This window comes from Echiichthys vipera (genome assembly GCF_963691815.1).
Source record: "Echiichthys vipera genome assembly, chromosome: 3".
In the NCBI taxonomy this organism is placed as follows: domain Eukaryota; kingdom Metazoa; phylum Chordata; class Actinopteri; order Perciformes; family Trachinidae; genus Echiichthys; species Echiichthys vipera.
In genome coordinates this window covers 21465127-21483344 of record NC_139828.1, presented here as the reverse complement: position 1 = coordinate 21483344, position 18218 = coordinate 21465127, and the positions used below count along the sequence as shown (strand labels likewise).

Below are 18218 nucleotides of genomic sequence, written 5' to 3'. Positions count from 1 at the left end.
GGTGCCAGAGAACTTTAAGGCCTGGTCAGTCCCAACCAAATCAACATAGCAGGATGGTCAGAGCAGCGTCCATTTTTATGTATACTGTTGCCATTGCAAAGAATTGTGATCATTGTAGCAGGTTCATTTCCACATAAATTTTCAGTATAAACTAACTTGCAGCAAATGACACATTCACTGAGGTGAGGTTTTGCAATAAATCAGCAGGGGAGTAATATGAAGCAGAGGCATCTTCTGTGCACAATGTCCGCTGCCTTGCGTCGAGAGAAGAATTGGTTATTGCTGCATTTAATTGCTTCCTATTTCTATTGGTAACTCATCAAATTCTATTCATTAAATGAATACTGACTTCTCAAAGTAGTGAGTTTGACACCCTTTCCAGCCAACAACATTCTCAAATTTCTCTTGTAATGACCACTTCAATGACCATTCTACTCTCATTCTGAGTTTAACTGACATTGTAACATCACATTCTGTCAGTTAATGTACTGATAATGGAAAAGGTTGACTGTGACTCCTATAACAACAGCACAATACTCACATGTGTGCTGAACAAAATCAAAGAATCAAGTGTAAAACAGGCAGTGCAGCATAGGCGGTCTGAAGAAAACACTCCCGACAAGCTGAGGTGATGAAGCCCGAGCATTTATCTTAAACTGGAACGTACCTGTATATAATGCACATAGTTAGCATGAAGCTGTACTTAAAGGTCAACTAAATTACAGGCCTGCATAATGCTTATCATGACATTAAAGTATGTAACAATAAGTTTATCAGATTTGCATAACTGTCGGACCATCGCCTCAACTGGTAGGCATGTGTCAAGTACGTGCCCTTGAGCAACACACTCAACCTCAACCCAGCCCCAGGATGATCATGGCAAGATGATAATTGCTGATAAAGGGCCCCCTCTTCTGGTAATTATAAAGTAATGCAGAAGTTCATTAAGCTGCGAAGGCTTTAGGTGTTTCTTAACTCGCTAATGCAGAGATCTGATCCTGATGAGATTATTTTGCTCAAGAAAAAGAAGATAAACAAAACTCATGACTTTGATGCAGAGATGAGATTGATAAGATTACCTTTTAAGTCATACTATCCGTGGTGGAAGGACAGATTTAAATCAGTACTGGATCTCAAGGACATCTGTTTAAGGAGATGTTTGAAACAGGCACTGCTGCCTAAATGTGGCAATATGTGCATAGAACTTGGTTAGAAGAGGATATTAAACATCAACTATCACTACAAGTACAGCTTAAAAGACGTCTTCCTCCAGCCACTGTATGTTGTTGCCTCCATGTTTCCTTATCAATTAAGCATGTTTTTTGTTAATAAGCCCAGTGCACCACTCATTCAAAACTACTTAAAAGAAAAGCTGCAACAATTTTCCCATCATTATTGGCCTTTTAATAACAACAATAAAAACAGCCCAGAAACAATTGTTTTTTTTAGCCAAAGCAAGCATGTACAGTAGTAGACCAGTATATGTACAATACAATCTGTATATAGTTATGACTCAATATAACAACAAAATCTAGGTTGGAAAGAATATTGAATCGAAATAGCTGAGGTCACTTTGCCATTCCACTCTCGTCACTCTGTAACAACGACTTTCTGCACCTGTTTAAATGCATCCATGTGAAGCAGGAGGCCTCAACAATCGTCAACATAGAGAAACTGCTTGGCTAAAACAAAAAACGGTGGTCCTCACATCAGCAACTTGCTGTACAGCTTAACATGATATGTATTAACCAGCATGAGGAACTGATTTCAACTCAAATTCATGGATTCTGAAAAGTGAAACAATGGCTTTTAGCTGAAAAGCCAAGAAAATTCCTGTGCAAAACCATAACAAATTATACGTTTGTGATCACAGCAAAACAAAACAAAAAACAGGAACTAATGTGGTGGGAAAAACGGAATTTTAATAAGAAATCATATTGGGCAAGGTGTCCCTGTTTCAAGCCACAGCCAAAATGCACCATTGGCCTGTACGGTTCAGCCAGGAAGAACATGTGATCAGTACATTCAGTTGTTTTCAATGGATAGGCCTCTAACCGTGCAAAGAGAACAAACTAAAACCTTCAAGTTTTAAGTGAATGGTTGGTCCACTGAATCAAAACATACTAACTTTATGAAACATGTGAGGAAACACGCATAAGCATGATACTGCTGTAAAGTCCAACATAAAATAAAATAGTTTAAAATATCTTTCAGGTTAAAAGGGCCATCTGGGAGATAAGGCCACTCCATTTGGGATGAAAGGTCCGTCCCATTGGTCCAGACTGATCCGACGCCTGTGTTCTCAGTCAGAGCTCCCTTGTGTCCATTTGGCTCTTATCCACTGGAAAAACAACCTGATGGGTACGGTCCGGTATCTCTGTGGGTCAGTAGGTGGCCACGTCAGTAGTTCTTTGCAAGTGAAAAAAATCTGCTTAGCTACAGACTGTTATTGAACTCCAAAGGTCCAAAAACTCAAATAGACAGACTGGCAGCTATGGCTCCCTGGAATACAGATGGCCCCGTTGTGTTAGCTTCTGTGACAGACAGTCAGTGACACAGGCTGCCTGATAAACTTGGACAGAGCATCTCATGTGACCGTGTGAGCAGTCAATGAGTGAAAGCAACCGTTATTCAGTCTTTCAATCGTTGAGGCGACAGTCACACAGCTCCTTGTGGATTCTCTTGCGGATGCGCGGCATGTCCTCCTGGCTGAACAGCAGAGGCTTCTTCACAGAGAGACAACGGCAGTACTGACACACCGAGACAGAAAAGAAAAGGCAGTGAGGAAAAGTTATCCACAACCACAGCTAGGTTATCGTATCAAATGCGGACAATGACAGAAGCTTCTCCCCCTTGAGACCGAGTAATGATCAAATCTGTGTAGAAACCTCTGGAAGAAAAACACTGAAACTATACTTTTTTTCTTTTTCTGCCAGGAACAGATTTTGAAAGACAACTAAAACAAAGAAAGGGGCGAACGGGACAGAAGGTGAGAAAAAGAAATGGGTGAAGAATAAAGGACAGCAGTAAAGGTGGAAAAGAATAACGTCTCACCTCAAGGACAAAAACTCCACAGTCACTGTCGTTTTTCTGCTGAGGAATACCCTGAGGAGTCAACAAGGGACAAGTTACAGCTTCTGGACTGACATGTTTATTTCTTTATGTATTTATTGTACAAAAGGGGCTTCATCAACTAGTCGACTAGTTAGTCCTATGGGCCAGACTCTTTTGACGACAACTGGCTATTTTGTTCTTGTTTTGTTTGCTGATAATAACATCAGTAGTCGTGAAACTACTGGATACACATGTATCTATAGTATATGTATATGTTTGACTATGTAGTGAAATAGTGATTAAGAAATAGGTAATGGGGGAAAAAGAATGCAACAGTAACTTAATGTATTGTTCAGGCTCATATGCTGTTGAGTCCAACAACAATGTTGAGGAATACAGAAACATTTGTTTGTTTATTCATTTGCAGGACCTGTAGTCCTTTGCAGACAATTTATTTTTTTTATTGCAATTTACATTGTTTTGTCGAGTCTCCTGTTGATCATAATTCCTTTGGCAGTAAGAGGGAGGCTTCCAAATATTGCATTTCACTAACGTCAGCTGTGCCAGACAATAAAAATATTTTCAGGACATAAGGTGAATGAGGATTACAGTCAGGGTTCGAGGTTACCTTGATGATGGTAATCTTCCAGCCTTTCTGGAAAGCCGCCTGTTGCTTCTCTCTAGCTTCAGACTGAAGGTACTTCATAATGTTCTGATGGGAAAAAACACACACAAACACACACACACTATAGATTTAAACATTGAACAATGTACAGTTTGGTGTCAGGAATGGGTCTGTCGTGCAATTGTCCACTAACTTACTCTAAAAGTAGGTTCTGCTTCATTTCAGCCTTAGGATGAAAAACCTTGATTTCCAAAGAAACCACTTGCATGCTAACTAACTATTCATCTTATGGACTCTCACCAAGAAATGAAGCTCAAATAATTTATCTGAGCCAAGAGCAGAAAAGCTGGATTATTGATGATCTTGTTTGTTCTGAAGAGATTCCAAATAAAAAAATACGAAACAATGAACTACAACCCAAAGACATCAGCATGCACAGAGGCACTCACATCTGTGGTGTGTCTGAAGACAATGCCTTGACTGTCGTAGTAACTGATGGTTTTGGTTGCCATGGTGACCGTGATGAGAGACCAGTGGATTTCTAAATGGATGGGAAATAGCAGCAGCCACTTGGAGAACAGGTCAACCTGGAAGAATCCACCAAATTAACACAAACCCACACAAATTAGATATCCAGGATAAAAAAATGTTGCAGGTGTCTACTACTGTCTGAAGTCAACTAAAGGACAAGCAGGTTTCTTTTTGGCACTAGATAACTTTTTGATCTCCTTTACTTGTACAGCTAAACAGTAAGGTACTTGAAAATCGTGATTCAAGAATTACTGAGAATATTTCACATGGCAGACTTTTACTTTATATAGATAGCAACTGATATAAACTGTTTGCTGTTGTTGAGACCAGACGACAAAAAAAGGTTTGACAGTGAAATTTAGTTCCTTGCAGCAACTTGGCACTGCTGTCGGGCCCTGACTCTGTGAGGCAAACTAAAGATAGAAATAAAATCAGCTATGGGCGATACTGTCAAAACAACTGTAACTGGCTAAATGCCAAACTGTTCCATCTTCCTCCTTACTTTTTTAGTCCATCTCTTCACACCGTCATAACCCTTGGCAACCAGCTGCTTGTGGAAAAAGCTGTTGAAAAAATGAACCTGAGAGAGAAATAGTAAAACACATTACACAGTCAAAATGTCATGTATACATTTATTAAATAAATCAAACAAAATAATATTATCGCCTTGTAGTCGTATACCTCCGCCAACCAGTCAAGCTGCAGTTTACATCCAAACTGTCCAGACATAATATATGGGAATTATGGGTATTAAGTGTATTCTTGAGCGAAACGTGAATGGTCACACACATCTTCAACCCGGCAGCACAGGTTTAAATAGTCGGCACGATTTTAGTGTTATGGCGTTGAATAATGACCAGAAACCTTATGATCTCATAAAATGTCATCATTTCATAATTTTATCTTCTCTTTTATTTTATCCTATTATAGATTTGTATGAAATGATGCCATATAAGAGTAGGAATTCTTGAGTTCAGGTAAAATATGCGTTTAATGACCTTTGACTGCCAAAATCTAATCAGTTCATCCAGTGCAAGTAGACATTTGCACCACATTTAAAGAAAATATTTACATGGGTTCCTGAAATATGGGCTGGACAGACTGATGCAAACATGTTGTTCTTTGTGTATATGTCTAAGAACATAAATATTATCTCAAGAGTTTCAAAACAATGCAATACACTCCTGGAGTGAGGCCTTTTTTATATTTCATAAAGTCCATTTTGAGCATACAAACACACCCTCCCTTACCTTGTGTTGTGTTGCGTCCATGATGAGTTCTCCATACATGTTGATAATCTGAGCAGACAGAAAAACAAAGTTTCAATATCAGTCCAACATCAATAACACAATAGATCTTCAGATTCAACCTTTAAAGTGACTTTTTTTAAGAACAGAGTGAGAAGAAGTGTGAATAACATTTTTTCCTGTAGCTGTACAAGCCTTCATCGGTCTTTACCTGGTCATTAAGCCAGTTCTGTTCCTCCAGCGTGCCAAGGTCCTCCAGAGCGAGGGTGTGTTTGTTATATGACACCATGAAACCTGCGATAGGAGCAGAGGCAAGCCCCGCTCTATACCGGGTCATCTCCCTTTTGACGTCCAGTTCCCTAAAACAAAAACAAGACATTTGATACAAACAACAGAGGGTTGGTTGGTAAAAGGTAGAGGATTGTGTATCTCAGGTGCAGCTGTGCATGGTTCATAGGATTGTTAATAAATTATTTCAATAGAGTACATGAAGTTCACAGGTATTCCACTAGGGAGAGCTCAACAGATTTTGTACCACCCAGAGTTAAGACGAATTTGGGCAAAGAGTCTATGTTGGAACTACCCTGCGGAACAGGTTAACTGGTTCACTCAAGTCAGTCAGAAGCATAAACTGTTTTAAACTGGTCTTATTTTTAAATGGCTTAGATGCCAATCTTAGGTATTTTATATGTATTATGTTTATGTGAGACTGTATGTAAATATATAAATTATTTGAATGACTAATGTGTGATCTGCCGCTATTTGCCCTCATGTCCTGCCCCATAGGGACCGCAATGGAAATAAGCCTTTGGACTTTATTGTGTAATCCCCGTCTATTTATGTATTTAATGTATGACTCAGAGTGCTGCTTCATATTTCATATCATTAATGGTCATATAGAAATCAGTCACCTCTGAAGTGTTTATTATACCTTGAAGGACATTTTTTCAATATCTTAAATTTCTGACGTACAACATGGCTGTTCAGCCTGCATGTTAAACATAATTTCATCAATAAGGATTTAAGATGGTAGGCTACACATGAAAACACAGGAATGCAAACATGCCTGCTTTATTCATTCATTCTTTTAAATCTGCTAAATGATACTGTTTTGACAAAACTTAGTAAAATGACTATCTGACTCATCCTTCACATCTTCCTTGGCCATAAAGAAAGGTAATATAAAATTGTTGTTTTTCAGGTAACGTGCAGCCTGTTTATACCATTTGAGCCCTTGCAGTCTATTGCAACACCATCATATCCATTGTATGCCTAAACTGGGGAGTAATAAGCAGATGTTTGAGTCTAAATTGAGTTTCTATTTTCCTCTTAAAAACTGAGATGTTTGCAAATTTCCATATTTGTAATGGTAACCATTGAGTCGTCAATATCTATATTTAGGTCATTATTCCAATTTTGGGCATGAAGAGGGATAAGGATGTGTTTTTAACATACATATAACTGCCAGAGTGTGATGTTAAGTCAGGTGAAACTTCTTAGGAGAGCGGTTTTAATATTGGAATAATCTGAAGGTCTGATCTAGTATATGACGACATGATAACATGAAATTCCTGGATAATGAAAACTTTCATATTTACTGTAAATACCACACAAGGTGATCATGATAGGAAAAATTCCCAGCATGGAGTAAATGATGCTTTTGATGGTGCATTGCCTATGTTTCAGGTCCTGGACAACTGAATTATTTGCTGCTGTTTGCATAAACTGTTTCACATGTTTCACTAGAATAATGTAAAGTTGAGGCATACAGATAAACCTTCAAGCAGTAGACCGCATTGATTTGCATGTGTGTGCGTGGACTAACCTGTTGCTGAGGTCAGAGGTGCCTTTCTTCTTCAGGTATTCCAGGACATCAGTCTCACTGAGAGGAATGAAACTGCCGTACTTCATGTAGAAGCTCTCCAGAAACTCTGAAAGAGAGGAAATACCTTATGATCTCTAAGCTAAGTAAAATAAACTTCTTAACGTTCGGGAAGATAAGCAGTTTTGTTTTCTCTGGTGTTAAAACATACCTCACGAAAGAGATTCTGACTCCTTTGCTGAGCGTTACAGAATCATCTGTTCAGCTCTGTGTGCTAATATATTCAAGCCGTGTTACATTTTTGTAACAGTTTCTGTTTGCAGGTTTTCACTTGCAAAGATTAGTGCTGTCTATTTGTGTTGCCTGAAATTAATATAAGATATACTTTGTTGTCCTGCAGTGAGCATCGCAATACACAACATAAACACATATATTGTACACTATATTGCATAGACATGCTTAAATTCACATATTGAATGTGAGACAATAGTTCTTTAAAAAAAGGTAGTAAAAGACAAAAGCTTCAAATTAAGAAAGACAGGTAAAATCAAACATGATAATAAATAATCAAGATGCAATAAGTTCATCCCCTATAAAACCATGTCATATAATACTACTTGCTACTATTGAGTATTTTGATGGAGGATGGAATTAATTAATTGCTGTCATTTTGAAACGTCAGCCTGAAGGCAGCATCTAAAATTCTAGGTTCAAAATGTGTGTTGGGCTGTTCAGATTCTTCAATGCCTCCCTGAGCACAGATTTTTCATACAAAAAGGCAGAAGATGGTGCTGTTCTTCACCCCCCGTGAATTGTCTTGACTACACATACATTCAAGTGTTACCCAAAACATACAGTTTTGTTTTGGAAACGTGAAAAACAGCCAATAAAAGTCCGCTGTATAAACATTTCACGGATGCGGCCATATTTTATGAATGTCATATGACAGGAAAAGTGCTATCCTCAGCACTTACTTCTTGCAGTTTGTATGTAAAAGATCAATGATTTACCATGCTTCATTTCAACAAACTGAGAACATGCCTTACCATGGATCATATCAGTAAGCTGCTCCAGGCTTTCTTTAGTCTCGCATCCGTTTGTTTCTTCTGACGGTTCGTTGTCCCCCACTTCTTCCATCCACTCCCTCTCCCAGGTTCCAGGCTGACAGTACAGCCCGTGGTCTCTTAACGCCCAGTTGTGCTGCATGCTGCACACCTTAATAGAGCCCAGAGGAGCAACCAAAGTTAGAGGAGAAGTTTCCACCTCCATAAGTGTGGAGCAGTGGTCCGCATTCTTTGGTGTGGTGACATTTCCGTTGGAAAGAGTTACTGGTACAGACAGTGAGTCTGTTCTGTCTGGAAGTTTGTCCACCTGCATCTCAGAGTCCAGGTCTTGGGGAGATCCCAACCCCGAAACAGGACCCGACTGCTGCGAGATACAAAGTAGTCCATTTGCCATTTCACTCATGATACCCTTACCTTCCTCATCATCTTCAAGTTCAGTGTCACACAAGTTTACTGTGTCTCCATTAACAAATGGGGATTTAACTGAGCTGGGGACAGTCTGCTCTCCATGGTTCATCTCTGCATCTTTGTTTTGCCACTGCCTCTGCACAGCCAGTAATGGAGCTAGAGTATCCATTTCAGAACTGATGACAACACCACCTAAACCTCCCCTCTTTATTCCACCTTCTAATCCCATTTTTGATGCAGAGGTAGCTCCCACTATTCCCCTACTTCCCCCTGCTCTCCCTCTAACTACTGGTGCTCCCCTGCCTGCCATTCCAGACAATATCATCTCAAAATCTCTGCTATCACCACCTCTTTTGCCCGCTGACAACATGTCCTCCTTTATCTGTGGATATCTTTTCTCTGGAGCAACACAGTTCCTCATTGGTCCCTCCTCCAGGGAGACTGTGACAGGGAGAGCAACAGGCGTTTGTGACCAAATCTCAGCCGCTGCTACAGTCGCTTGCGCATTCTCATATCTGTCATCTTTATCTTCTGCTTCCTCTACTTCTGCCTTGGTCGAATCAAAACACTTCAAACGTGTCAGCTGACCATCTGCTTTTCTTTTTGGGGTATCCATGAGGTCCCTGCTGAGCCCCCTCGCTCTCCCTCTCCCCCTCCCTCTGCCCGAGGTTCGGACATTGTGTCCTGTACCGTTGGGGCCACAGCAGTCACAGGCCTTAGGCGTCCTCTTCCTGCCTGACGTACGGCCATTGAGTAGTGGGCCCTGAGTAGTGGTAGGTGTGTGTGTAGAGGACCAGGTTGGTGCTGGGCTTGAGTTAGTAGTAGTAAATGCTTTTGCAGGGGTTGCAACAGGGGGCTCACAGTCAGCAGGAGTTGGAGTTGAGGTCTTGATCAGGTCTGAGTTGGAGGTAAGGTCTGTGGTGAGGAGTTTGGCAGGGGTATGGATTAGGTCCTGATTTATAGCATCTCCAGGGGGAGGCACTAGGGGAGGAGCTGCTTGCAGGGCAGATGCTGTAGCAGGAACAGTTAAATTAGGTGATGCTGATGGTGTTGTTGTCATTGGGGATGCAGAGGCGCTGTGAACCATGACGTCCTCCTTTGGCTCTTCAACCCCATCCCCAACACCCAGCACACTCCTGTCCTCTCTTTCTCCTTTGGTCCTCTGAATTTTTTAGGTGTTGTGCGTGTTTTTTTTTTCCTGCATTGGTTTTTATTCTGATGTTTTCCCCCAGGTATTCTTCTGAAAAGTACTTTTGCTGTGTTGCAAATTGTTGTCCTCAAGCCTTTACCACCATAGAGGTCCTTGACTGGACAGCAGATTAGAACACATCAGGGATGTGTAGACGCTGTATGGAACAGTAACACCATCATAGTGTCCTGATGAGAGAAAGAGGAAGAAACAGGGAGAGAGAAGAAAATAAATCTTTTATCTTTCATGTTAGAAAGTGCTTCTCAATTTAATTCAATAATTAAATATTTATGCAGTTTAAATGTGCAAGGCATGACTTGTAATTTAAAATAAAATCAATCTATAATGATTTACTGGAGTGAGCCAAGTGCAAAATGGAAGTTAGCAGCTACACTGATGTCATCTTCAATTAACAGGTGGCTCACTGTTCAGACACAGTATGTGATTAATCTGTTTTTAGCTTGTAACTAACACACTTCTTGCACAAGTATTTCACGACTCCATAGCAAGTACTTATGCTGCGGTCCAGTGCTGTTGGAGGTCGGAACTTTCGGACCTCAAACTCGGAAAAGTGCACTGGAATACCAACTTCACCAAGATAAGTCGGAAAACAATACCGGCGCCCAGTTCAGCAAAATGAAACATTAATGTATGTAGAAAAAATATACTGTAACCCAGGCAACATTAGTTTGCAGACTTTTGTAATTTACTATTACAGTATTTTTTTCTATACACATTTATTTTTTTAATTTTGATGAAATAAAGAGCTAAATCTCAAGTGTCACTGCCGTGCTGTGCTGCAAAACCGAAGGCACATTGTAATATTGTACCCAGTTCCATTTCATAGCGATATGCAGAGCTTTTACATATACGGCTCCAGATCAGTTGATGATGTTTTAGCTGAATATCGCTCAAGTGTCAACCAATGTTATCTTCTGCTGGACAATATGTTTATTAACGTATTTGATGGCGGTCGTCCATGTTTACGTTTACGTTCGACCTCAATTGTCTGAAACGCTTTGAAGTCGGAGCACGTAAACTCCAGGTTGGATAAGTCCCATGTCCCGGTGCTTAGAAATGCAGCCATAGATTACATGTTATGTCAAAAGTAAGGTTAAGGACACTGTCACTGTTTCAAAGAGGTGACGTCAGCAACAAAGCAGCGACGATACTTGAGCTGCAATATTCAGAGTGAGCTGGTAAATGAGCCATCACTAACTCTGCTAGTCATTAGCATCTTTACCAGAGTCTGCTAACATGCACACAATCAAATGAGTTGTGAAATTAAATATAAACTAACGCTACGTCAGCTCACGTTAACGCTGGAGCATGCACATACACGATTTAAAAAATATAACCTAACGTCCGATAGTTTAAACAAGTCAGTCATAGCATTATTTCACAAAGTTCTGCACAAGTTAGTCGTTCCCTGGAAGCTAGCTGCAGCCAAAACACAGGCGACAACACAAAGCGGCGACTACACACATTTCCTCCATATTCAGGAGGAAGTTGGAGGCGTCTGAAGACAAAGGGGGAGCTGCGACTCGGTATTTGATGTAATATGGCGCATAAGCCAAAAGCCTGAGTAAAAGTGGAAAGTAAACCTAATTATACACTACCTTTCTTTGAAATAAACCGAGTTTCGTCTGAGGTCTGGTCACGATTTGAAGAAACAAGCCGTCGTCGCTCGTTGATTGCGTCACGACGTCACGACGTCAGCTTCGGCTGAGTCCGATGCTCCTTTGACAGTAACCTTCAATCCGTAACCCTCAACCAGCCCTCAACAGACACTTCACGTCGATTAGTTACAAATGTATCAATAAACATATTAGAAGATGCTTTTATAGACCTTTTCCCATATGTAAACATAAACATTCTAAATGTGCCATAGTTTATTTCCTGGTGTAGTTCATGTGAATGACATCAACTGACAGGAAGTTATACAGGAATACGACTGTTGCCTAGCAATGGAATTCCGTTGAAAAGGAAATGAACCCCTCATCGAAAGACTTATGTGAACTCCCTCTTCAATGATACAAACATTCACAGTTTTAATTTCTAACAAAATTAGAGAATTACATCTCAAGCTATTACATAACATCAATCCTACTAATGCATACATGTTCTGACCTTGATGATGAAAGATAAAGTATCATCCATTTATTTTTCAAGTGTCCATTTTTGTATCCCCTTTTGGAAAGATTTTCTAAAACTACAGTTCGGTATCACTTTGATGAGAAAATTATTATTTTTGGCTCCTTCTCTCACAATAATAAATGTAACATAATTATTCTCTTCATATTACTAGGCTAATTCCATATACATAAAGTCAAAATGTCCAAGGCAACCTCTTAATTTCCATCATCTTTATTAATTAAATAAAAAATATATATTGAGTCTCTGTCATATGTTGAATCCAACAAAAAAATGTTTATCAGCTATTGAAGTTTATTCAAATTACATTCAGTGAACTTGTCTGCCATTATAACTTGCCCCATATATATTTTTTATCTATTTATTTTAATTTCCTTTTTATAATTTATTTATTTAATTAGACCTATTTATTTAATTTATTTACTTATTATTTAGTCATTTCTATATTTCTTATATTATTTATCTACTATATATATATATATATATATACCTTTTTTAATGTTTTGATAATGTTCATTCTTATCATTTCGATGTGCGCCTTTGTCATGTCTTGGAATGTCTGTCCCTTTGTGTTTTTGTTCCCTTTTCAATTGTTCATACTTTATATTTGATGATGAATAAAGTAAAAAAAAAAAATCTGACCCTCTGACATTAACCTTCAATCCATTTAAAACATCCTCGACCCCTAGCAACTACAGCATATTTTTTGATTCACTACTATTATTTATTTATTTTCAATATTATTTTTTACATTCGTGTTTATTTGTTACATATTATTTTTTAAGTGATCTTTTTCATCCAGTGTGCCTTGTGTGTATGTTGAGAGGTGTTATTGATATTGTAAAAAAAAATTTGTTTTCAATAAAACAACCACAAGGGAGAAATCCTTCAATTTTCTCTTCCTATGTTTCCATTTCATCTTCCTACATTGACTATCTATCCATAAAGTATCGTAGTATAAAATGTGGATTTAACATGAAACAATAAGATCTACCACAATATAAGTGCAACATCAATTTGCTTTTATGTAGCTAAATGCGTCTGTGTTGCCATGGCAAATAAAGGAAGATGGTGGATAAAGAGAAGGAAAGCAATGGCAATTAAAAGTCAAAATATAATTAAAACATAATGCAATATATGGTATTATAATGGTATATGTTATCATTATTTCTAATCACCAGATCACTGACACAAACACACTGTATTCTTCATATTCTTTGTAATCTTTAATTACAAAAAACTAAAATAGAAAAACAATAAATAAAACTAACAATTGAAAAGTAGAGGAATGCAGTACAAAATTATCAACAGTAAAAAATGTCATAGAGGTTACATGGAGAGAATATTAACATGAAAATCCTCAAAGCAATTTCAGTCAAAAACATGACATGAAAATGAATAGTTGCTTGAAAACCCGTAGTTTGCAAACTAATGATGACTTTGTAACAAAGAAATCTACCACAGGTAAAGCTATATTAACTGTGTAAAAATGTCACATACTGTTGTTTATTGAAATGGGTGTATCATAATGCAAAGTAATGCAGCACAAGGCCCAAAATGTCAAACAAGCAAATTAAGAGTGGGAAAAAAAAAAAATCTTCTTTAAATATATGAACGAAATATTAAAATATATTTGAGCTTAATTCAAGGCTTAGGCTCCTCAACTCAGACCAGCGGCTCTGAAGATAATGCAGCGGCTCGTGCATTGAAATGAACACAGTCAGTCTGTGGCTTTACATTTCTATTTGTACATAAGGTCAGTGCTATATCATTCTCTACTTGCATGATCAAAAACAACAGGCATAATAAGTGTCTTTACAAGTATCATTTGGCTCCAGTGATGTTCGGTGATTAGAAATGACCCGATCCGTCCCTTCTAAACACCAAACATGTACAGATGCAGCCATGCACAGGTCTCACTTTTCACATAGATGTCCTGCATTGCTGCGACGCTGTGGCCAAGAGGAGTTTCTTAATACAAAAATAGATGTTTAAGGATACACATTTCTAGACTAACTGTAAATATGTAGTGCTTTTTAAACTGTCACCATCTACAGGTACTTTTTTTTTTTTTTTACAATTTGTACAAAAAATATTGACTTAGACTACCACATGTGGATCAACTGACAGACTGACTGATTAGATGTTTACTTTTTACTTTTACATTCGAGTGAGATCACAACCTTCCTGATGTTTGAAAAGTGATTAAAGTGGGGGGAAAAGTCAGAGTAGGAAATACGGTTCACATGAGAGCGAGAACTACTTTACACAGAGGAACTTTCTTTATTTTACAGCTTTGGTCTTGTTTTCTGCACTTGTACAGTGGAGAAGCGGATGGTGCTGCAGACGGGGACAGCTGTGGGGTTCGGAACTAGAAGAGATGATTGGTAGGATTAAGTGGACACAAGAAGAAAAGAAGCATATTCTCAAAAATTAAAAAAAAAAGGACAAGAAGTATTTTTGTGAGAGCTACACGAAAATTGTTACTGAGAAAGCACCATTACCGATCAAAGCGTGGCGTTGATAGCTGGAGTATGTACGGTCCTGGACACCGCGGTGCCATTGCTGCCCCCTGCTGTCAGCACCTGGAGCTGCAGCAGGTAAACACTGTCAGCATGAAGACCATGAACTGACACCGACCGCTGAGACTGTGGAGGGTGAAGCAAGGTGAGTTCACAGACACGCACTGACAATAACAAAAATATAAACTATCCTTTATTTTACAATTGGTTAAATGCTGTGGCAATTTGTTCCTAATGTGTTACTACTTTTATTTATCTTTGATGAATCAACCTTTTACTTTATAAGCTTTTATTTAGTCCTTGAATGCTGACACGGCCTATTTAAAGTATGAATTAAAAAAGGAAAGAAAAAGGAACTTGATATACTAAGAATACTTGACACACTCATCAATCTTCTGAAAAGGCGCGTGCACTCACACACACACACACACACACACACACACACACACACACACACACACACACACACACACACACACACACACACACACACACACACACACACACACACACCCCTCTCATACTTCTAAGTCATTTTCCTCATGCTGCTGGCGAAACACAATGCTATCACAGTAGACCTCTCTTTGTGTCTCACCGGTGCGATTGTTTGCGTCTGGGAGATAAGTGTGTCTTCCTGCCCCTCCGTTGCTATGGTAACCCCTGATTGCAGCGTCCAGGTGAATTGGAACCCCTCCACAGCTGCCGGTGCATGCTGGGACATCCTCCAGCGGAGCGTCATGAGCAGGGTGCTATTGACTTGATGAAAGTCTGCGGTCAGTCGTTCTGGACGCAGTACCACTTTTCTACCCACCAGGAGGCGCTCTGACACCAACAAAGGACACAAAACGTTTCTTTCACTGATGACAGAAGATTTATTTCTCAGTAGGTTTAATATGACATCTTTTTTTTACTCAAATGTTCTCTTAATCAGAGTTTGATCATAATGACAATCATTTGAATTGGATTTAACCTGCTAACTGTGAGTAAAAATAAAGGTTGTCTGGCAAATGTTAGTGGACTTCTTTGTGATAATATATGTTTCAGTATATGTATGTCAAAGTTTGTATTTAGTGTTCGTACTATCTTTTGGGTTAATGTTCCCTGAAAAGGACAAGAAAACAAACCACTTTCCAGAGTTTTTTTTAAACAGGCATTTTGGGGTTACAGGATTAATGAAGATCAATGGAACACTGGATTAACACGTGTGTGTCTTTAGTCACTTTTACCCTCAGTGTTGCAGGGCAAAGCTTTGCCTCCTCTGACCCTGATGGAAGAGCAAGTCGGGGTCGTAACCCAGGCAACAGCCTCTGATCCCAGGTCAGCCTTCAGTGCCACGGCGACCCAGTACTTGCAGGCAAACAGCAGGTCTGTGATGGTGTGATGGGTGCCCTGGAGAGAAAAAATCAAGTCAATTGTGGGATAAAAAAATAATGTTTAAACTGTAACCAACTGGTTTTTAAAACAGAAAAACAGACATAGTACAGGGTTCCTTAAAATATACACATTAAGCAGCTTGTTAGCTCGATGTTAAAATAAACACGACACTTTGAAGTAGCACTTGGCAGCTTGGCAGCTTTGCACGTCGGCAGCTTCAAATGGCGAGAAATGGCCACAAAAAACGCTGGACAAAAATCATGCTCCCTGACCTCAGCTAATTGCCCACAGCACTTTGATATTCATCAACATACTGGGTCTGTAATCATTTTAGACGAGAAGTTAACGACGGGACATCGTCTGCAAATATCTAATGTTGGTGAGTCCATTTTTCTCTTGATGAGGGGTTGAGAATATCAAGTGAACTGTATACACCCAATACCCGTTTTTAAAATGATACTCTCTACTGCAGCTTCACCTCGGGTTTTGGGTTTAAAACAGCTGCATTTCTAAGAAGAATGTGTTTTAAATTATTAATAGTATATCTTGTTTGCCTATTTTAATTTTGGGGACACACGTAATGGTTAGCAAACAGTCATCACTGAGATCACTTTTCAAAAGACCATCCTCACACAAACCCCTTCCTATATTTCAATCTTTTATGTGCAAATATAGGATATTCCACCCAGAGAGTGATGTTAGGCAGAGACAGAGATGATCGCAGAGGCAGGACACACACACACACACACACACACACACACACACACACACGGGATGAGAGCATTGCAGACTGACTTGAGTTATGGGGATTAAATCTGATCTCTAATACAACAACAATGCTCCGATAGAAACAAGGCAACTCTACAAAATTTCACAGAGATGTATAAAACTTGATCACTTGGGTTTTTATACCTGCACAGTTGTTGTCCTCTCTGAGCTTGTAACATTAGTACTGCAGGTATGCGGACGCCACCGCAGAATGTATGGACCAGGGTGCCTCTGCCTGCCTGTAAAGAAAAAGTGAGACAGACACTACATAAGCGGACATGTGTTTGTGTTCATCTTGTGCTTATTTTCATGAATTAGACAGTTTGAAAACGCTGCACACCGACTTCTTATTTCCTCATTTAACATTATCTTTTCCATCTTGTAGTAAAAAAATCTTTTATTTCCTAATTGTTTATGCTGTAGAAACAGAGTTTTGTCTCTCTGAGGATTATTATTTTAATTTAATAAAGTTGTTATTTATGCAAAATCTGCATCTCAAGATGATTGGCTGGAAGTTGTGAACTCATTTTCAGTAACTGGACACTATAACTGGACACTATAACTGGACACCTGTGACGCAGGTGTTTGACTGCAGTTCTACATGAATGTGACAGTATTAAACTGTGTGTAAAGAACGCAACAATGAGCCTCAGCTAAAAAACTCGGAGTGAGCATTATTTGTTGCTTGTCAATGAGATGTGTTTGATATTTTTGTGAATATAATCATCCAAACAGTCACAAGAGGAAACCGAGGAAAATAATGCTAGCTGCAATGAATTTGTTTTGTATCTTTTTTTTGTTTTCTACAGTCTTTTCTTTTCATTTTGTTGAGAGTTTCAAAATTAACTCACCATGATGAGGCCACTTCCAGAACACCTTGACCTGCAGCTGGTTGTCATGGTAATGAGGGGCAGCGGCCTCCAGGCGCAGGTTGCCAGGGGTGACAGGGTTAAGGGGGGATTCAGGGTGAGGCAGAGAGGAGGAGAGGGGGAGTTCAGAGGAAGTAGGGGAGGAGGATGAGAGGGAAGGAGAGGATGGAAGAGATGATGAAGAAGAAGAAGAAGAGGGGAGCTCATTGGAGAAGTCTTCACCTTTGGAAGAGGAGAGGAGAGGAATAATAAATGTGACAATTTCAAACTTGTCTTTTGCAATGAGGGCAGTAAAAGGTTATAATATTTTGAACATCAAGCTCATGAATTATAAGCAATTTTAATTGCACACTTTCACAATTAAATTACTTTTTATGAAGTCAGAAAAAATAAAAAACAAACTTTACACTTTGTATGCAGGAATGATAATCATTGTGTTTGTGTGTGTGTTTAAAAAAGCAGTTCCTTAATCACTCTACAGTAAGCATTTTATACATAATAGCTGTTCTGCCTATAAATGGGAACATCACAGAAACACATCATGAATAGCTGGATGTATGAAATACAGCACATGGAATTTATGAATGTATT

At 39.0% G+C, this 18218-nt stretch overlaps 2 protein-coding genes across 2 annotated transcripts in view; both read right to left on the bottom strand.

Annotated features, from left to right (window-relative positions):
* Positions 1-1407: 1407 nt before the first annotated feature.
* On the bottom strand, positions 1408-11618 carry LOC310966521 (uncharacterized protein). Its single transcript, XM_083940276.1, has 10 exons — positions 11560-11618; positions 8326-10128; positions 7283-7388; positions 5669-5816; positions 5461-5508; positions 4713-4790; positions 4129-4266; positions 3683-3766; positions 3055-3105; positions 1408-2750 (listed from the first exon to the last, which is right to left on the bottom strand). Exons 2-10 carry the CDS (start codon positions 9836-9838, stop codon positions 2640-2642), a joined length of 2277 nt encoding a protein of 758 aa, XP_083796402.1. The 5' UTR covers positions 9839-10128; positions 11560-11618; the 3' UTR covers positions 1408-2639.
* A 2000-nt stretch (positions 11619-13618) lies between these two features.
* The window catches only part of anos1b (anosmin 1b), a 39192-nt gene continuing 34592 nt past the window's right edge, over positions 13619-18218 (bottom strand). The window contains exons 10-15 of the mRNA XM_083911171.1: positions 17610-17849; positions 16903-16997; positions 15843-16005; positions 15212-15438; positions 14599-14742; positions 13619-14465 (exon numbers count right to left, since the gene is read on the bottom strand). Coding sequence (XP_083767297.1) covers positions 14602-14742; positions 15212-15438; positions 15843-16005; positions 16903-16997; positions 17610-17849 — 866 coding nt within the window. The 3' untranslated portion in view covers positions 13619-14465; positions 14599-14601. The remainder of the gene's footprint in view (positions 14466-14598; positions 14743-15211; positions 15439-15842; positions 16006-16902; positions 16998-17609; positions 17850-18218) is intronic.